We start from the raw sequence: 21,601 nt of genomic DNA on the forward strand, positions 1-21,601 counted from the left end.
CTCCATTACCTCATGGTGTGATTTAAGGGTGTGTGTGTGTGGGTGTGTGACCATTACCTCGTGGTGTGATTTAAAGGTGTGTGTGTGTCCATTACCTCATGGTGTGATTTAAAGGTGTGTGTGTCCATTACCTCATGGTGTGATTTAAGGGTGTGTGTGTGTGGGTGTGTGACCATTACCTCGTGGTGTGATTTAAAGGTGTGTGTGTGTGTGTGTGTCCATTACCTCGTGGTGTGATTTAAAGGTGTGCACGGCCGTGCGGGATGGCAGGTATGTGAGGGGCGTCACGACTCTTCTGATAAAACTCTCAACATAATGCGCTTCAAATGGACCTTTATACTCAATAGGACCAAACCTACACATGCACACACAGAAAGAGAGAAAGAGTGAAGGAGGGGGGGAGAGAGGGAGATAGAGAGAGCATTTTACATGAAATGATCAAATAGGCAATGAGCATTATATGCAATCAAATGACAAATTCAAGTAACAACTCAAATTTAGCTAAATATATTATAGTCTATTATAGAGCCAGATGTATTGTATAGTAGTGAGGTGTGGGGGCCACTCGTAAACCACGATTTTGAACAATGGAATAGACACCCAAGCCAAGAGCTGAGCAGAGAGAAGAGCCCTCACACAGCTGGTCCTGACACTGAGTTCACTAACCAACACTAACACTGTCCCACATCAGGACCAGACTGGACAAGAGTCCCTCACACAGCTGGTCCTGACACTGAGTTCACTAACCAACACTAACACTGTCCCACATCAGGACCAGACTGGACAAGAGTCCCCTCACACAGCTGGTCCTGACACTAACCAACACTAACACTGTTCCACATCAGGACCAGACTGGAATACAATCAATCAGGCCAAACCAAATTATAACACTTCAAAAACAAAACTACATCACCCATTGGAAAGCACAAACACAAGCACAAAACAAAATGCAGTGCTATCTGCATTACAGTAACTACCTGCTTACAGTAACTGATACTAAAAACAGAACCATGTTGACAAAGTCCAGACTCAGTGAACACAGCCTGGCCATCCAGACGGGCCGATACAAGAGATCATGGCTGCCAGAGAGCAGAGACTCTGCAGCAGTGTAACAGTGTGACTGTAGAGACAGAGCTGCACTTCCTCACTGAATGTGAAACATTTCACCAAATACATCAGATCTACTTCACAACATTTGAGCTGATTCACCCCAACCTTAAGTCCCTACCTAAAACCTACAAACTCCCAATCCCACCATTGTTGAACAATAACACTGCTTTGGCAATACTGCAAGTGGATATGGTCACGCCAATACGTTTGAGTGTCCGTCAGGAAGACAGACACACAGACTGACAGAGAGCGTCAGTAAGACAAGTATGCACACAGATACATAGACAGACAGACAGAAAGAGAACATTACACATTAAAAATTACATTACTCATTTTAAATTTTATCCCCTGTGTAATTAGTTAGTATAATTAATTAGTATAATTAGTATAATTAGTTAGTATAATTAGTTAGAGGGAACTGTGTGCACTGCCGTCCCTTCTGAACGGTGTTGGTGACTCCAGTGTAACCGTTACCTCCTGTAGTGCAGGTGTACCACGGGGTATCGATCAAAGGTCTTCTGCTTCCGGCACTTTCCCTGACTCCACCAGCAATTCACCGCCACGAACTGAACCTGCAGGAAACATCATTACAGCAGACACAGACACACAGGAAACACATTTCAAGAATGCAAACACAACTTCATACGCAGAACAACTTCATTTTTACATGATTCATACAGCTGATGCAGAAACACAGTACAATAACCCCACACGTACAATAACTCCACACTGTACACCACCACACAGTACAATAACTCCACACGTACACCACCACACAGTACAACAACCCCACACGTACAACAACCCCACACAGTACAATAACTCCACACGTACACCACCACACAGTACAATAACACCACACTGTACAATAACTCCACACTGTACACCACCACACAGTACAATAACTCCACACGTACACCACCACACAGTACAATAACCCCACACTGTACACCACCACACAGTACAATAACCCCACACTGTACACCACCACACAGTACAATAACCCCACACTGTACACCACCACACAGTACAATAACCCCACACGTACACCACCACACAATACAATAACCCCACACGTACACCACCACACAGTACAATAACCCCACACGTACACCACCACACAGTACAATAACTCCACACGTACACCACCACACAGTACAATAACTCCACACGTACACCACCACACAGTACAATAACCCCACACGTACACCACCACACAGTACAATAACCCCACACTGTACACCACCACACAGTACAATAACCCCACACTGTACACCACCACACAGTACAATAACCCCACACGTACACCACCACACAGTACAATAACCCCACACGTACACCACCACACAGTACAATAACCCCACACGTACACCACCACACAGTACAATAACTCCACACGTACACCACCACACCGTACAATAACCCCACACGTACACCACCACACCGTACAATAACCCCACACGTACACCACCACACAGTACAATAACCCCACACGTACACCACCACACAGTACAATAACCCCACACTGTACACCACCACACAGTACAATAACCCCACACTGTACACCACCACACAGTACAATAACCCCACACTGTACACCACCACACAGTACAATAACCCCACACTGTACACCACCACACAGTACAATAACCCCACACGTACACCACCACACAGTACAATAACCCCACACGTACACCACCACACAGTACAATAACCCCACACGTACACCACCACACAGTACAATAACCCCACACGTACACCACCACACAGTACAATAACCCCACACGTACACCACCACACAGTACAATAACTCCACACGTACACCACCACACCGTACAATAACTCCACACGTACACCACCACACAGTACAATAACCCCACACGTACACCACCACACCGTACAATATCCCCACACGTACACCACCACACAGTACAATAACCCCACACGTACACCACCACACAGTACAATAACCCCACACGTACACCACCACACAGTACAATAACTCCACACGTACACCACCACACAGTACAATAACCCCACACGTACACCACCACACAGTACAATAACCCCACACGTACACCACCACACAGTACAATAACTCCACACGTACACCACCACACAGTACAATAACTCCACACGTACACCACCACACAGTACAATAACCCCACACGTACACCACCACACAGTACAATAACCCCACACGTACACCACCACTCAGTACAATAACCCCACACGTACACCACCACTCAGTACAATAACCCCACACGTACACCACCACACAGTACAATAACCCCACACGTACACCACCACACAGTACCTGTTCAGCCAAGCGCAGCGCCACCTGCTGGATGTGCTCCCGTGCAGCGACAGAGTGCGCGCACCAGGGGGCGTAGTAAAACAGCAAGCACACGTCCGTCCCCTCACACAGCGAGTCTGCTTGTTCCTGCTGTCCCAGAAACAGATCCACAACAGGGACGTGCGTTGGGAAGAACCGCACGGGAACTCTGGCCGCCACCACCACCGACTTGGCCCGGCTGGGGAAGAGTGAGGGGGAGTGAAACGGCGAGATTAGTTCACTCACGTCAGCGACACAGTCCGTGTGGGATCTGTGTGAACAGGTGCGGAATCTTATTTTGGTGGAATTACGCATCTCCGTCCTGGCCACCTTCAAGTGCTACTGGTTCTCTTGGACAAAACCCCCGTCTCTGATTCCTTCAACGCGATTTAACACGCACACAGACCCACAGCCCGGTGTGTCGGACCTCTCCTAACAGGATCCGTGGGCCGTACTGGTGTCCACCGTGTAGGACACGTCGGTGAACCAACGAGCATGAACTTCTCGACGACGTTCAAGACGTCCCACTAGACACGGGCGACTCGTCCTACCGGGTTAAACATGTTAAACACTCCCAGAGTGAGAAGACACCACGCACCAGTACCACGCGAGTGTACCGGAGTGTCCCGGTTACCTGTAGCCGAGTTTGATGGCCAGGACGAGGGCGCAGGTGAGCAGCGCCGCTCCGCACAGCACGGCGGGTCTCCGGGCCATCTGCTTCACCAGCTGCCGGATATCATCCCCCCGCAACCGCCGCAACATCACCGCCCCTGCGCCGTGCCCTCCATTTATTAACTCTCCTCGCAGTCCTGCGACATTCCCCGAAAAGGGCTGGACCAACCCGGGCGCGTAGACACACCACACGGGCCACACCGTCCTCCTCGGAGCGCTGCGAGCTTCCTGGACCAACCTGGCCGCCCCACGTCGCCCTAACACACTTCCGCGTGTGTGAGAGGAGGCGGGGCCGACACTTCCGCGTGTGTGAGAGGAGGCGGGGCCGACCTATGGGACCGTCTCTAAAATACGCACGCGTACGAAAAAGCGCACGAAACGGGACCGAAGCGTGTTCACACAAACTACTTTAAATGTGCTGCGTTGTGTTGTATAGCTGATAACGCTTCATATGACGTAAAAATAACTAAATATCCTGTAGCCTATTGATCTCAATCAATACCAAGACGTTTGATCCCACTATATGTGGCCACATGATCTACTGCGACTTTGCATGGCAATTTTAAATATTTTAATTCGATTTTGTTTTTTTTTTTTGTTTTTTTTTACATTGTTTGAAGCGCACGAAAGACACTGTAGTTAGTAAGTAAGAACGTCTAACGCATTACTCAAGATACATTTTTCTTAACATTGTTTTTTATGATAATTATTTCGACATGTTTTTTTTCTCCAGAACGTCAGAAGGTATTTGCCTGCGTATACTTACTTTGTCCATTAGGTGGCATCAGTGCGCCATTCGGGTATCTTCTCATTCATTATTGTCCTCCGAGCGCGTCCGTCCATTCTAGCGCGTATTCTGATGGATATTAGCACCACGGACGTAATTTTGGGGGGGGACGGGGGGGACATGTCCCCCCACTTTTTCAAAAGCCGGCTTTGGTCCCCCCCAGTTTTTACGGTTAAAACGAAATATTTAAATAGCGACGAATCCATGTCCCCCCCACTTTTGAAATCAAATTTACGTCCATGATTAGCACTATATATATATAAATATATTATTAATATATATAAATACATAGTGTTGTTTCAGTATTGTAAAACCAGGGATATCGTTAAATAATATAAAACAATACCATTTAAATTACAACAGATTAATAATAATAGATGTACAATAATAACAGAAATTATTATAAATATCATAATTGTTATATAAAAAGGTATATTTCGTGTAGGCTACTTAAGTGACGTTCCTAAAATGATCTGTAATAATTTCGAGAAAATGCGTTTGGCAGGAAGAATTTTCGCGTATTATACATTTAAATTTCCATTGTGCATTTTCACTTTTCTGAGTGTCGATGTTTCTGTGCAACAGGTGGGACGCCAAGCAGTTTTTAAATTTTCTTGACTCTGACTGCACTCAAGATAAAAATAACTCGTTGCGTTGTGATTAACTGCCACAGACCTACTAGGAAGCAGCTCTTCAAGACCAACCCAAAGACACCAAATTTGGAATATTTCTAAGAAAGAAAAGGATAACAAAGATAAAGAATACAGGATCATCAGATCATTTAGCCCTGCAGTGTTCAGTGTCTGGAACATAACTTGCCAGTCATACACTGTTTTATCAGGACACGATTAAAAATGTATCATTACTGTTGAAAACCATATAACCCATCTGTTCAATATTGATGTACATATGCTTTGCTCATAATTTCTGTTTTGTCATGTTATTCACTTATGAGACTATTATCACATCACTTTTCTCCTATTGTCATAATGTATGTGTATAAATCTGATGTTACTAGCAAGTTGATCACCTCATCTCTGGTTTTGTAAGTTGATGAAGTATGTTAAGTCATAGATGGCTTCAGTAGAGTGAATGCCATTGAAATGCCTTAACTAATGTATCCTGACAGACAAATTCTTATATTCCTAAATTATACATCTGCAGGAAGAGTATACACCTTTCAGTGTCAATCTTGTGTGTCTTAATTTTCATTCGTTTGTTTCCGACTGGGAGGAAATGCCTTAACTTTAACATGACAGCTAGTCCCTCCCTTCTCACAAAACCCTCAGATCAATACTTACTGATGGATAGAGTAAACAGGGTGAAGACATAGAAGACATAAAATAATTCAGGCAAACGCACTCCACAGATTTCAATCTTTTGTTTATCAAAGTTTTGATTCTCACTCCTCTGCAACATAATTCCTTAAGACCATAACCACAATATAAATGATAAACAGGAAGACGTCAGGGGAAGATTTACACCAACACGAAACACGAAACGAACTAAACACAGATCCTCTAACTTCCCTAGAAAGAAAAAAAGACAAACAAATCCACATGTCTACCCAATTTCCAATTAAACAGGAACAAAAACAAAATACAACATGGCACCCACCCTCACAACACAGAAAAGCAATAATAATGTTCATATCAGTAACAACGGTAATGACAGGCACAAACTGGTTCTACAGTGCCGTGACCACGTGATGACTGACGTGGTATTTTGCTCAGCGGTCCTCATGTGGTCACTGTAGGCACCCTGTGGGTCCACATAGTGAACAGCCTGTAGAAAACTATTTTTTAAATAGCGCATGGCACCATAACAAGGTTCTCTCCAGGATTAGGTTAATACTCCACTGTGTGTTAGAGGTTCTCTCCAGGGTTAGGTTAATACTCCAATGTGTGTTAGAGGTTCTCTCCAGGGTTAATACTGCACTGTGTGTTAGAGGTTCTCAACAGGGTTAGGTTAATACTCGACTGTGTGTTAGATGTTCTCTCCAGGGTTAGGTTAATACTGCACTGTGTGTTAGAGGTTCTCAACAGGGTTAGGTTAATACTGCACTGTGTGTTAGAGGTTCTCAACAGGGTTAATACTCCACTGTGTGTTAGAGGTCCTACTTGGCGGACTTCTGTCAAATTGAAGACTTGTATCACACACTTTGCATATCAATGTTTTTAAATTAAAAATCATTTATTTCAGAGAAGAAATGCTAAAATGACTAATTGTAGTATTCACAACGAAAAATGTAATAAGAACAATAGACAATAGGTAATATAACAAAAATAATGTAAAATTTCTGCTTTTGCACCACAGAAAAGGAATGGTAAACTGCAATGTACTACAGATCCTCTAGGTGGCAGCAAAAGAGGCCAACCACAGTAGACGGTTTGTCAAAGAAGGTAGACAAACATTTAGTGCATGTGTGTTTCTTAAAGGTACTCAAAAAACAGAAGCTCCGCCCACAATCTAAGCAGGGTTACGGCTTTTCTCCTGTGTGAGTGCACCGATGTTGGCGGAAATTACTCTGTTGAGTAAAGCTCTTCCCGCACTCTGAGCAGTGATATGGCTTCTCTCCTGTGTGAATACGCTGGTGTTGTTGGAGGGTAAACTGTCTATTAAAATTCTTCCCACATTCTGAGCAATAAAATGGCTTTGCTCCTGTGTGAATTTGCTGGTGTCTTTTGAGACTACTCTGTCTATTAAAATTCTTTGCACAATCTGAGCACTGATAAGGCTTCTCTCCTGTATGAATGACCTGGTGTTTTTGAAGATCATTCTGTGTAATAAAATTCTTCCCACACTCTGAGCAGTAATACGGCTTCACTCCTGTGTGAGTGCGCTGGTGTTCGTGAAAATGACTCTTTACAGTGAAACTCTTCCCACACTCTAAGCAGTGATACGGCTTCTCTCCTGTGTGAATGCGCTGGTGCTGTTGGAGACTACTCTGTCTTTTAAAATTCTTTCCACATTCTGAGCAGTGATAGGGCTTCTCTCCTGTGTGAGTGTGCTGGTGTTGGGAGAGATGACACTGTCTACTGAAACTCATCTCACACTCTGAGCAGTGATATGGCTTCTCTCCTGTATGAATACGCTGGTGTAGGTGGAGATGACTCGGTCTAGTAAAACTCTTCCCACACTCTGAGCAGTGATATGGCTTCTCTCCTGCATGAGTGCACTGGTGTTTGTAGAAATTACACTGTACAGTAAAACTCTTCCTGCATTCTGAGCAGTGATACGGCTTCTCTCCTGTGTGAGTGCGCTGGTGTCGGTGGAGAGTACTCTGACTAGTTAAACTCTTGCCACACTCTGAGCACTGGTGAGTTCTCTCCTCTCTTGTGTCTTTCTGTGATTGTCTGTGAGGTGTGTTGGAGTGAAGAGTATCAGAGGATGTTTGTGGAGTACTGAAGCTTATTTTGGGTGCCAAATTCTTAGATTTAACTTCTCTTGACTTGATCAATTCCTCATGGTGACATTTCTTAATGTGTTTGTGAAGGTAAACTTGAGCTGTGTAGGAAAGGGCACACACGGAGCAGGAGAAGACCTGCGAATGGACGTCATTCATCTCTGGAGAAAAAAAGACATTACAAAAGTGTGAGATGCAATTGTGACCAACACAATGAAGGGCCATACATCATGTAAATAATATTTATACAGTTTAGGGGTTTAGATTTGATTTTCAATCCTGCTTATGTTGGTCAAACAAACCAAACTTGCATTATTTGAATGATGTGCAATACTGAGCTAAATCAGGTGTGTTACAGTAGTAACTCACTAAAAGGCACCTTAACATGTTTTAAGAATAAATGACCAAAAGTGGTGTTGAACTTGCAACACACTAGTACTTTCTGTATGAGGTTAGACTTCATTTTTATTTACAGTTGCATGCTATTCAGTACATAACGTTGTAAAGTCAGCTCCAACTGGACCTCTACAGTCAGGTGTGTAGGTAGGTCAGTGATGACGAATCAGCTCAAATCTCAATACACCACCAGCAGGATGACCCAGGCCCAACACCGCCTCGACCCAGACCTCTGCTTGGTCCACACATCAGAACCAGCGACTGACAATTATGACTCAATACAATTCAAACAACTGAGGGTTAAGGGCCTTACTCTGGGACCCAACAGCAACAATGTGTCAGTAATGACATGTTTAAATGCCTGTACTGATAAATATGAGGAAGAAGTATCAATCAGATCAGGGCAGGCAACATCTCGTATGAGAGGAAAAAGTTAACCAATGTCATTTCAATGTAGTTTGTACTATTGATACCAACTGGTAATGTGAAACGGGAAATGTCTGGTCTTATGACTGAGTGCATTCTGCCTTTGTTGACACGTTGTGAATAATTCATCGCTGGCCACACAACGGGAATTCAGGCTATGTTCGAAGTGGCCTACTACATACTGTATACTGCACTTAGTATATACTGAATACTGCATATTGGTTCTCGACAAAAGCAAATCATACTATGGGCTCAAGCAGACGTATAAGGCTCTGCCTAATTATTTTATGACATCACGGATTCTTCTGAAAAGAAATGAGGAGAGAAGGCGTAGAAGAAATGCTTAAGGCTTTTAAGAACAGCTATTGCTATAGCTTTCATTTTGCAACAGGAGTTTAATGTTAGTATTAAACACCTGCTTAGTCAGCTAAGAATAGCCTCCAACATGTATCACTACCAGTATTCATATAGCTAAACACTAGTAGCCTACACATTGTTTACAGTATATTGCGATATCCAATACATTGTGATATTTTGCAACTCGTTATTGTCCAACATTGAAATTCCGAGTCAATGGGACATTGTCATGGAGCCTTTGAACTCTTTCAAACTCTGAAAAAACTTGCGTTAATTTACTCAAACGTCTTTTGTGCAGCATTCTGTCTCCTTAGTGACGAAGCCAAAGGCTATTCACAGCTCGGGATCACAGTCTGTCCCTAACAAGCAATAATAATATTACTGCAGTAACACCGAATTAATGTTTACAATTAATTATTATCTAGCTATAGTTTAGTGAATCTGCCATGTTGTTTATATAGATAAATATGGTGTATTTGATTAGTCTGAATAGTCAATCAATAGTCTCAAACTAAACTTGTCATTTGTAAAATGGCAGAAATTTTTTTAGGATTTACCGCCACAAAAACCACCTGTTTACTTTAGGATTCCATAAAATGTCACAAAAATACATTTAAATGTCAGTTTAAAATGCCATAAAAGTCTCCATTCTTTGTGATCTGAAATTTAATTAATATGCAAGACCTCTGTCTTGCAGGAGGGTTTTAGTGGAAGAGGGGTGTTGAAATAACGGCATTTCCAAAGAAGCTCAGATAAAGGAGAAGAGTTATTTTAGGCAGAAAGCTTAATCAGGAATTAGGCTAGCTGGATTACGTGTTCTTCTAGATCTGGAGCTGTAACACCGAAGTTTAAAATAAAAAATAGCACAATACATGGACAGGCATTCAGTTTCTGTCTCACAGAGCAACAACCTCTAGAATGGGTAAAAATCCAGTGTCTTGGAACATAAATATACCAGAACCTTTGAAATTTGGATACAACCCTTAGATACAAGTCAGTCAATGAATTTCAAAGTGATGGCGGGGGGGGTGGTGAGATCCTAGGGGGTCAGATAAGGTTCCTCAAACTTTGAGGAAATCTTTCCTGTGGTTGTGAGCTGTGGGTCCCCAGAGGAAGGGAGAGGAAAATGTTTGCTTTCTCAACAACCAAAATCGAGACAGCCATCACAGCTGAATCTGAAATGCCGTAGGCAGTAGACACTAGACTTCAATGCAGTATGTTCTTGCTCAACCATTAAAACAGTGTGTTCTTTCAGTACAACCTCGGACATACTACGTCCACCATTTTACCTATGATGTCCCACAATCACAGTTAAATGCTCCAGTTGAATCATGGGATAGGACAGTGTAGGCCTACTGCAATCACATACTTCAAAATGGCTCCTGATTCAGTAGGCCATCCGAGCACTTTTCAATTACTATCCAACGCATACTGTGTATTTGGGCACACTACCCTTTATCACATACTGCTTTGGCGTACAGTATAGGAGGCAATGGCAGTTCAGTATCCGACTGTGCCACACACGTGAGAGCTGATGTGGGACCTCAGTACGAAACTCTTTCACTCCAGTTTAAACTACACTTACATACACCCATCAGGCTACATGGACAAGCCACATACTTTTCCATCATGATGGGCAAATAGCCAGTAACTAACCCCGCTGACTAGGGAACGATGAAACTGCACGGAATACAAACTTCCAGTCGATTCTAGACTACAAGCGAATTAAAATAAAACTAATAACAACGAAATATATTCAGTAGCCTATCTCGCTGATGCTTCCGAAATCAACGATGCGGCACAGTTAACTAACAATAAACAAACAAGATACAAGCCTGAAAACACGCAGAAAACTCATTCCTCAGTCTGCCTGTTTTAGGCCTTTCGACAGATAAAACATTATATATATATATAACTTGAAACAATGCAAATAAAGTGAGAAGATTTCGTCAGCACTCGGAACCAAACGATAAAACGATGGCACGTCCATCATTGTCCTGGGGTGAGCAGGTCCATGTTGGCCCAGACCGGACACTTTATCTACCTTATATGCCCCTAGATCACTAGATAAAGAGCTTCAGGTCAACTTATTTCGGGTTTTATCTAGAACGATAACTACACATCTCGAATATTTAAATAAATCAATAATTGGTAATTGGTGTTAGTTATACAGGTTGTGAGGAGCGACTCACCTGGTCTGTAGGTAAATGACGCCGAGGCTTCAGCGCGTGCGTCACTCTTCCTGACGGAGTGATTCTGAACACCAGTGTCACGTGACCGATGTCCTCCACCTCAATGGTGACAAAACGGAAGTTCTCCTTCTGGGCTTAATCTCGCAGACTACCCCATTACACCTGGCGCCGTAGCCAAACCTCAGTGTCATACTCGACTCTGACCTATTTGATAAATACATAGATAATTCTACTAGGATAGCTTTTCTACATCTCTGGAACATTGCCTAGCTAAGAAATGTGTTATTCCAGCATGATGCAGAAAAATTGGTGCACGCCTTTGTTAGCTCCAGATAAGACTACTGTAACTCATTAATGTCAGAATGCTCAAATAGAAATCTAAATAAACTTCAAATAGTTCAAAATGCCACAGCCAGAGTTCTGACTAGAACTAGAAAATTCGATCATATCAGATCAGTCCTATCAGCCCTGCATTGGCTCGCCGTTAAATTCTGTATTGACTTTAAAAATCTTCTACTGACTGTGATAAAAATGTTATGATTTCCCTTTTTGCCAGGCTTTCTTAGTATATATTAAACACATTATATGTGTAGGTCTCTTTGCATATATGTGCATTAATCATGGCACTGAAGCCATCCTCGTGACTTCAGTAGGCCTCAGATGTGTTTACGTTCTCTCTGGACGGCCTCGGCTCACTCCTAATCTGATGTTCCTCTGATGTTCCTAAACTGACCTCACTGGAGGTGCCTAATCACCACTTGGAAGGGACTACGGCGACACTCAGTCCATCATGACATCATGAGGATGTGGAGCATGGAGGGGGCATGCAGGGGGAGGGGCCAATATGCATCTGTCAAATCAGTGTAAATTATGTCATGTTTTGTCCAATCATGTTCTGTTAATCACCTCATGTTCACCTCGTGGACACCGTGTGTGCTTATGATTAAAGTATAAAAGATGAGAGTTTGGAGAGGGGAATTAGCTCTCTCTGTGGCAGACGCCTTGTGCGTTTGTAACAGGGGTCTCTGGAACTAATCCATACTTGCTTAATTAATCCATACTTGCTTAATATATCCATACCTGATTAATAAATCTATTTTACTCTATTATCTTACCCAACTGCTTCTGACTTTTATTGTGCTTACCATTTAAGGGTTACAGAATTTCAACCACATGATTATAAAGCACTGCACAGGCTTGCTCCTGATTACCTCCAGGAACTTATTTCCTATTATGAACCCCCACGTCCACTAAAATCACACAGTGCTGGCCTCTTATTAGTTCCAACAATTAATATGGTAACAGCAGGGGGTAAGGCCCCCCAGCTTTGGAATAACCTTCCAGAATGTGTCCAGGACTCTGACACAGTCTCAATCTTTAAGTTTAGGTTGAAAACCCACTTATTTACTTTAGTGTTTGGTAATTAATGTGCCCCCTTAGATAAAGGTACAGATCCAGGGGTTCATAGACGAAGGGTTTTATGGTAGACTGGGGTGCTGGTGCTGTCATCCTGTCACTGCTCGTGGTCACTCAAGCAGTCTCAGAATGTCTCAGAATGTCTCAGAATGTCTCAGAATGCTCCCAAGTCTGTGTTACCTTCTGGTTCTGCCTTTTCAGCTAGACTGTAATAATTTAATGCCGGAGTTGCTGTCACACTCCAGAAATGTCTAAATGTCCCGCATATACTCCCCTAGCTGTATCTCCTCTGCCCTGCACTACTATTACCAACCATCAAGACGTTTAGGACTGAATAGGAATTACATAGAGAACACATTTATTTAAATAAACACAAAGATGAGAATTATTTATCATTCCCAATTTTTTTTGTTTATGTATCTCTCTAATTGTTGTTATGGTGACCGGTGTCATCCAGAGGAGGATGGGTTCCCCCCCTGAGTCTTGGTTCCTCTCAAGGTTTCTTCCTCATGCTCTTAGGGAGTTTTTCCTTGCCACTGTCGCCCTTGTCTTGCTCACTGGGGGCTAGGACTTGTAAAGCAGCTTTGTGACAACAACCGTTGTAAAAATCTATATAAATAAAATGTGATTGATTGATATAAATGAACAAAACACTTGAATGACCACTCAGACTTTTCTGAACTTTTATTGCAGGATTGAAACAGTGCCATTACTTCAGTGATGCTCTTCAGACGTTGCTATGGCTTCAGTTGTCCACCAGATGTCACCGTCACTGAACCTTTGAAGCTTCTAATCTTTTTCAGCACAATTGTCAGGAAAGACTCAGGCTGTGTTCGAAATAGCCTACTACATACTGGATACTGCATACTGCACTCAGTATATGCTGGATACTGCATACTGGTCCTCGTAGTAGTATGCAGTACAGTTTCCAGTATGCGGAAAAAGCAAAGCATACTACGGGGTCATGTGAACGTAGCGTATACCACAAAGATAGCTCTGTTCGCGTACTAGAATATTTTGCGGATGTAGTATGTCATCCGGGGATGTTTCACGTACTGGAAAAATTATTTTTATTCACATGCTGCATACTGGATATTGATTTGGGACCCAATCAGTACGCCAGTAGTATGTAGTATGTAGTAGGCTATTTCAAACACAGCTGTCGTGCATCATGAAGCTTCAGTTACCCATCACCACTGGTCAGGTACCTCACGCAGGCAGGCGTACCTGGTGTAGCTACTATACATCTCTACGCTCGGTCACGCTGCACAACGCCACGCCTCTTTTGGGGTGGAGGCAGCCTCTCTGATTTGGCGGTAACTCCAAGATCTTAATAGCATAACTTAAGAATACCTACTTAGATTAGTTATGTACCTATGAAATATGAAATGCGGGTTGGTGATAGATAGATAGATAGATAGATAGATAGATAGATAGATAGATAGATAGATAGATAGATAGATAGATAGATAGATCTGTCAGTTTTGTTTATTTTCTTTTCTTTTTGTAGTTTACTTTTGACTCTGCGTGTAAGTTTTGCTCCTTCTGATTCTGATCCTCCCAACCGCAGGTGGCAGTAGCGCCGCAGTCTCCCCGCTTTGCGAGCTTCCGGAAGTGTTGTGGGCGAGAGGTTAACCGGAAGTGTGGTGGGCGAGAGGTTAACCGGAAGTGTCCCTGGTGAGGGGTTAAAGGGCAGTGCGCCTGCGCTGTTGGTAGTTGTTGGGGATTGTGCAGGAATGGAGGTAACACGACAAAGTAAGAGTGAATTAACGCCGCCGCGCAGCTGTTGTAGACACCAGGCTGGTGTATATGAATATACACCATGTTGTGTTTCTCTGTGTTTGTGTTGGGGGGGTTTTGGCGTGTGTGTTTAGTGCAGGTTTGACCTGTTTTGATCTCCTCCCCGCAGATTTTAAGGACAGTCTGCCCACCATCTACAGCGCCGTCCAGGACGCGGACTTCCTGGCCATCGATGGGGAGTTCTCAGGTGAGGTTCTCGCCGGTGTTGTGCTGGTTCTCCGTCATTAGAGCTGCAGGACCTTCAGACCCTGGTGTCTGCTCACACCCTGAGGAGCGTTTGTGCGTGTTTCAGGGATAAGCGACGGGCCGTCCGTCAGCGCGCTGACCAACGGGATGGACACGCCGGAGGAGCGATACGTGAAGCTGAGGAAGGTACGGGCTCGCAGCCCTGCTCACACACACACACACACACGCTGGTTTAGATCATCTTACAGTCCTGGATGAGCTTCAAAATACGTGTGGACCGGCAGATCCACGATCCTAGATCTAAGATTAATGTCGTTGAGAAGCAAGAGGGAAACCAGGGAGTTACTCCAGAGTCTTCTCACTGTACCCACACCAGCAGCCTCACTGATGACAGTCGCACGAATAATAAAGATTAATAAGAGTGACGTAAAGTGGTGCTGCGTGGATTTATATTAAAACTCGCCAAGGCCAGGGTATAGGACCAATTGAAGTAAGAGAAACTAATAGCAAAATTTAAATATCATTATTAAGAATAAGGGTACATTATGAAAACTGCAACCCTTGTTATATAATGTAATTGGTGCATATTGGAATATTGATTTACATAATGTACTTGATGAACATGTATGAATATATTTAATTGATGTTTTAGTGTTGTTAATTTCCCTGAGGGAAACAAAGGGATCAATAAAAATCTATCTAGTGTAAAATTCAGTCCTTGCTGTTTCTGCTTCGGTCAGACATGATGACGTCTGTTCTTGGTGCACCTGATGTCGTTGTTATGGTGATGTCTGTTCTTGGTGCACCTGATGTCGTCGTTATGGTGACGTCTGTTCTTGGTGCACCTGATGTCGTCGTTATGGTGACGTCTGTTCTTGGTGCACCTGATGTCGTCGTTATGGTGACGTCTGTTCTTGGTGCACCTGATGTCGTCGTTATGGTGACGTCTGTTCTTGGTGCACCTGATGTCGTCGTTATGGTGACGTCTGTTCTTGGTGCACCTGATGTCGTCGTTACGGTGACGTCCGTTCTTGGTGCACCTGATGTCGTTGTTACGGTGACGTCCGTTCTTGGTGCACCTGATGTCGTCGTTACGGTGACGTCCGTTCTTGGTGCACCTGATGATGTTTTCCGTTTCCTCTAGCACTCCATGGACTTCCTGCTTTTTCAGTTTGGCCTCTGCGCATTCCGCTATGAGCAGTCCCAGAGCAGGTGAGTTACACGATCGTGCCTTCACCTGCACAACACCAGCACTTTCATTGTGCTTAACTGATCATGACTTGTGATTTTTCTCTTCTGCAGGTATCTGATGAAAGCTTTTAACTTTTATATATTCCCAAAGCCTTTCAGCAGGAACTCTCCGGACATTAAGTTCATCTGTCAAGTGAGTGGGCCGTGTGTGTGTGTGTGTGTGTGTGTGTGTGTGTGTGCGCGCGCTTCTGAGCTTGAATGTTTGGTGACTTTTCCTTGATGACCTGTTTCAGAGCTCGAGTATCGACTTCTTGGCCAGTCAAGGATTTGACTTCAACAAAGTGTTCCGCAGTGGTGAGTGATCACCAGGACATACCTGGAGATTGATTATACAGCAGCCTGGTAGGGGGGGGGGGGGGGGGGGGGGGGGGGGGTCTCTGGACTCTATGCTACAGCAAAGTGGAGGGTGGCTCAATGTAACAAGGGGCAGGACTGTACATCACCTCTCTGTAAACTCAACAAATGACATTTCAGCTGCTGAGCACCTGCAGTGACTGTAATCCTTTCTAGTGGGTTTGTTTTTAGATTTGCATTGGATCTTTGCTCCGAGTTTAGAACAAATAGACTTGGTGATTGAGACTGACTGGCCCCACCCTCTGTGTGATTGGCACGCCCCCTGTGATCGCCACAGGGATCCCATATCTGAACCAGGAGGAGGAGTCTCAGCTAAGGGAGCAGTATGAGGAGAGGCGGAGCCAGATGAATGGGGCGGGGACTCCTTCCTACATCTCTCCCAATTCCTGTAAAGGACCAGTGAATGTGCCAGATGAACACAAAGACTTCATCAGCAGAGTTGTGTGAGTTTTTCTCTCACACAGGTTTTGTTTGTTTGAGCTGTACTGGATATGAACATTGGCCAGTTTGCCTCTTTCAGTGTTGGGCAGCGTGTTCAAATTCCCACCGGCCGCAGCCTGTGTCCTCAAATCAGTAATGTCCTACAAACACCCACTATTTTATAAAATACAAGCTATTTTATTTCACCAGAAGATGGCAGTAGACCTGACTTACACCAGCTCCCCCCACTTGCCATTTATGTATTTATTATAACTTTGGTAAAAGTTTGCACAAATTATATAGTGATTGGCCCCCACAATTTTGTTTGACCTAATCTGACCATCATGGCGCATGTGGACAGCCCTGATGTAAGGGATTTGAGGGCCAGGTACCCTGGTTGTTGGTGAGCTTTGAATCTTCATGGTGGTGTGCTTATTGATTCTTTGCGTTTGGTTGTCCAGTGAGAAGGTGGAGACTCTTCTGAACAATCCAGAGAAGTCTGTGGAGCTGGAGCCGTGCTCAGGGTAAGCTACAGCGCCCCCTGCTGCTCTTGAGCAGAGATGCTTGCTTTGCATGTGTCTAAAAATGGCAACCAACTACCACCCACTGTCCCTCCTTGTTCCTGCAGGTTTCAGAGGAAGCTCATCTATCAGACTCTCAACTGGAAGTGAGTGGCTCTGTGCTTAGGGGAGATGTTGGTTAAGCGTGTGAGATCATGTCTGTATTGTCCAGTATTCTGTGGTTGAGGCTGATGTTGGTTTATGTGGTGATTCCTGTAGGTACCCCAAAGGTCTCCATGTTGAAACTGTGGAAACTGAAAAGGTAGAGTGTTCTGATCACAATCCATAATCCTCAGCCATGGTTCAGGAAGTTGTCATTCATTACTGCACACAAATATAGTGTGTGTGTGTGCTTGTGTGTGTAGAAGGAGCGTTTTCTTCAGATCAGTAAGGTGGACGAAGACGAGAGGCGAAGGATAGAGCAACAGAAGTACGAACGAGAGCAGGTGACCTTTCACCCCTACAAGTGCAGTCTGGGGAGAGTCTGGAGTCCTGCGCTCCATAATGTGTGTGTGTGTGTGTGTGTGTGTGTGTGTGTGTGTGTGTGTGTGTGTGTGTGTGTGTGTGACAGGAGGAGATGAATGATGCAGTCGGGTTTTCAAGAGTCATTCATGCCATCTCCAAATCTGTGAGTTTCACTTTTTACCATGATGATGATGATTAAGCAGCTTCTGAGCTGTAGGTTATTATGATTTTGAATGACATTAAAAGGTCCTCTCTGTCTCTCTGTGTCTCAGGGGAAGCTGGTGGTTGGTCATAACATGCTCCTGGATGTCATGCACACTATCCATCAATTCTACTGCCCTTTGCCAGAGGTAGCCATAGCAATAGGGGCAAACTGACAACTGTTTTGGTGCTTTACATTTAATATTTTGTGGGGAATCGCACTCAGAAGATGACTGTTTGATGTAGGACAGTTATCTGATCTAGAAAAATGTTTGTATGCACCCTTTCAGGCATTGGATGATTTCAAAGAAGTCACCATGTGTGTGTTTCCCAGGTAAGTAAATGTGTGTTTCTCATTTCTCTTTTTTTAAATATTTTTTGTGTGTGTCAGTTTGGATATGTCTGGTTTACTTTGTTGACTTTGATTTACTTTTTGGTTTTAGACTTTTAGACACAAAGCTGATGGCCTCCACTCAGCCTTTCAAGGTAAATCTCACAGGTCAAAGCCACTGGAAGGAGATCATGGCTCCTCAGAGGATTGGAAGGGTTAAATGTGGGCACCACCAGTGTCATGTGATTGTGTGGTTTCTCTGTTTGTCCAGGAGCTGATTACCAACACATCTCTGGCAGAATTGGAAAAACAACTGAAGGATAAGCCTTTTAAAGCACCTCGAGTTGGTGAGCATGTTTAAAATATAATATAGAATTACACACGCACTTTGACCAACTATAGCGTACACAGCTGTTGGGGTTCAAGGAATATGTTCGTGTCTTTTCATTTGAAAGGGACATGGGCTAATGTGTTGGGTTGTAAAGTGTGTGTGTGTGTGTGTGTGTGTGTGTGTGTGTGTGTGTGTGTGTGTGTGTAGAATGCTCTGAGGGTTTTCAGAGTTATGACACAGCTGCTGAACGTCTTCATGAGGCGGGTTATGATGCCTACATCACTGGCCTCTGCTTCATCTCCATGGCCAACTACCTGGGTGAGTGGGGGGCACCTGCCTAGGTCTCTCTCTCGCTCGCTCGCTCTCTCTAAATGTGTTTCTCTCTGTAGGTTCATTCCTCACTCCTCCAAGAGCTCATATTTCTTCTCGCTCAAAACTCATTGAACCCTTCTATAACAAGTGAGTGTGCACACATGAAACGCAGTATCGCTCTCTGTTGGGTTTCTGTTGGATCCAGTCGTGTAGATTATCTGATTTTGAGAGCAGCACCCTAATGTGTATGAGCTTTAGCCAATAGCAGCCAAGTATGAGTTATGATCATAAAAATGGGTCATGATCTTAAAACCCTGTAATGTTTCTTAGCATGGGTATATCTGGAGGTTTGATGACTGTGCTCTGTTCCCAGACTGTTCCTCATGCGGGTCATTGATATTCCTTACATGAACGTTACTGGACCAGACTGTAAGTAAAAACACAAACATGTACAAACATTTCCTGCGTCAGCTTTCTCTCACTCAATGTGCGCGTTTGTTTAGTGCAGCCCAAGAGAGATCATGTTCTCTACGTCACATTCCCCAAAGAGTGGAAGACCAGCGACTTGTACCAGTTGTTCAGTGCTTTTGGTGAGACCCCCACACATTTCTACACAGTAAAATAATACATAAAAGAATCAGTTTGTGAATACACCAATTGCAGCGGACGTAAAGTTCTGGGTTTCAAACCCCACCTGTGGTCCTGGAGTTTGGTGACCTTTTGTGCATGTTGTCTCGTTCAGGTAACATACAGGTGTCGTGGATTGATGACACGTCGGCCTTCGTGTCCCTCAGCCAGCTGGAGCAGGTGCAGATCGGTACGATTCAGACCTTAAATCACGTTGCATTTTCCTCATGTTGCGTATTTGGGTGTGAGACTGAACCAGTTTGCTCGATTGTCCCTTTGGGTACCGTTAGCTTGGTTTTGGTTCTGTTTGTAGCTGTCAACACAAGTCGGTATGCGGAGAGTTATCGGATCCAGACGTATGCGGAGTACTTGCAGGCTAAGCAGAAAAACACAAACAGGAAGTGGAGTGAGGCCGGCTGGACGGACACTTCCTGCAGGTCTGTTGCCATGACGCCCATCTCCACCTGCAGCTGTGCTCACAATAGGTGAGCAAGTGAAAAGACCTGAAAAAGAGATCTAGAAAAATATTGAAATGAGATCTGTGTGTGTTTTGTGTTCGTTCGTTCGTGTCTGTTCGTAGGCCACCGACGGGGAAGAGGAGTTTGAGTCCCACTCAGGAAGAAACAAACCCAGACTTCAGCGGGGTTGCCGAGAGCAACTGGAGCAACTACAGCAATCCAGGGAAAAAAAAAATAAAGATGGATGGTGAGTGTTTTATATTTGGTGGTGTTGCATCGAATGACTAATTTTTGTTCCGATACTGACACATTTATCATTTTAGCCAATGCGAGTGGTGGGTGTGGCCAGACATATGCTGATGTCGTCTCCAGAACCACAGACGATTGGCTTAGGACTCTGTATGTCACAGCCCCTCAGTCTCCTCATTGGTCCACTTGGACTCTAGCCATGTTTAATATAGCTGCTGTGTTCATTTAGGCCAGAAGACAGTGCAGCGTCTACCAGCCCAGCAGACGCAGAGTCAAGGGAAGCTGATGCTTGGCCCGGGCCCTCTGCCAATCAGAATGAAGGCGGGCCCTCGGCCAATCAGAATGCAGGTAGGCAAGAAGCTACAGTCACCACTGGGTGGGTGATATGGGGGAAAAATTTTAGCACAATTTTTTTTGCATAAAATGACTATTTCGATTTTTTTAATCACGATATTCCATCCAAAAAAAATGGGGGGCTACAACGCTTTCTTTCTAAGCAGATTTTAATGCGTGACACTGATTGCATTATTGCAGTAAATATACAATAATTCCCAGCACGTTAAACTTAATTAAATTAAATATTTATACATATACTCAAAATGATTTGAAATAATTCGCTTTTTATCACATTATTTAATGGTTGTTTATTTTCAAAACGCCCAATCTTAACGTCTTCACGTTCTCTCATGTTTCGTCCTGGAATTACAAGAGGCTCGTATTTGTTAACGTAAAGAGAACTGTTCAGTCAGACTGCTATTTGTTGTGAAACGAAGTAGTTACAATTTCAAACATTTTTCAAGTACTTTAGCCTAAATTCCAGCACTTTTCAAACCTGAAACACAAAGCAACATTAAATTCGTCATAAATGTTCCTTCCCCTGTTTTTGAGGGGTGTTTCTTTATACTACCACGTATCATTTCGAAGAACACTGCAAAGAATGTGGAGTGACGCGGCAAGTT

At 43.9% G+C, this 21,601-nt stretch overlaps 3 protein-coding genes across 4 annotated transcripts in view; 1 reads left to right on the forward strand and 2 right to left on the reverse strand.

Annotated features, from left to right (window-relative positions):
* The window catches only part of LOC143484255 (thioredoxin domain-containing protein 11-like), a 13,841-nt gene extending 9,421 nt beyond the window's left edge, over positions 1-4,420 (reverse strand). For both annotated transcript variants that reach the window (XM_076982889.1, XM_076982888.1), the window contains exons 1-4: positions 4,080-4,420; positions 3,428-3,644; positions 1,585-1,682; positions 226-355 (exon numbers count right to left, since the gene is read on the reverse strand). In XM_076982889.1, the coding sequence (XP_076839004.1) occupies positions 226-355; positions 1,585-1,682; positions 3,428-3,644; positions 4,080-4,207 (573 nt within the window). In that variant the 5' untranslated portion in view covers positions 4,208-4,420. The remainder of the gene's footprint in view (positions 1-225; positions 356-1,584; positions 1,683-3,427; positions 3,645-4,079) is intronic.
* Positions 4,421-6,263: 1,843 nt separating this feature from the next.
* On the reverse strand, positions 6,264-11,827 carry LOC143484296 (uncharacterized). Its single transcript, XM_076982955.1, has 2 exons — positions 11,682-11,827; positions 6,264-8,471 (listed from the first exon to the last, which is right to left on the reverse strand). The coding sequence occupies exon 2, from the start codon at positions 8,467-8,469 to the stop codon at positions 7,384-7,386; it is 1,086 nt and encodes a 361-aa protein (XP_076839070.1). The 5' UTR covers positions 8,470-8,471; positions 11,682-11,827; the 3' UTR covers positions 6,264-7,383.
* A 2,927-nt stretch (positions 11,828-14,754) lies between these two features.
* LOC143484606 (poly(A)-specific ribonuclease PARN-like) lies at positions 14,755-20,681 on the forward strand. Its single transcript, XM_076983418.1, has 23 exons — positions 14,755-14,852; positions 15,007-15,084; positions 15,190-15,269; positions 16,228-16,295; positions 16,386-16,467; positions 16,568-16,628; positions 16,966-17,131; positions 17,570-17,632; positions 17,737-17,775; positions 17,888-17,930; positions 18,034-18,114; positions 18,240-18,296; positions 18,406-18,483; positions 18,625-18,668; positions 18,778-18,820; positions 18,937-19,012; positions 19,204-19,314; positions 19,386-19,455; positions 19,682-19,737; positions 19,812-19,898; positions 20,051-20,125; positions 20,249-20,372; positions 20,516-20,681. Exons 1-23 carry the CDS (start codon positions 14,834-14,836, stop codon positions 20,679-20,681), a joined length of 1,767 nt encoding a protein of 588 aa, XP_076839533.1. The 5' UTR covers positions 14,755-14,833.
* Positions 20,682-21,601: the final 920 nt, after the last annotated feature.

Source organism: Brachyhypopomus gauderio, chromosome 20 (assembly GCF_052324685.1).
Source record: "Brachyhypopomus gauderio isolate BG-103 chromosome 20, BGAUD_0.2, whole genome shotgun sequence".
NCBI lineage: Eukaryota > Metazoa > Chordata > Actinopteri > Gymnotiformes > Hypopomidae > Brachyhypopomus > Brachyhypopomus gauderio.

What these genes read in the sequence shown, in the direction of transcription:
- LOC143484296 (XM_076982955.1), bottom strand. Translation starts at nt 8,469, where the DNA reads ATGAATGACGTCCATTCGCAGGTCTTCTCCTGCTCCGTGTGTGCCCTT.
- LOC143484606 (XM_076983418.1), top strand. An exon ending in TATCAGACTCTCAACTGGAA is followed by an intron (nt 17,776 to 17,887) that starts GTGAGTGGCTCT and finishes TGATTCCTGTAG; the next exon opens with GTACCCCAAAGGTCTCCATG. An exon ending in GCTGGAGCAGGTGCAGATCG is followed by an intron (nt 20,126 to 20,248) that starts GTACGATTCAGA and finishes TTCTGTTTGTAG; the next exon opens with CTGTCAACACAAGTCGGTAT.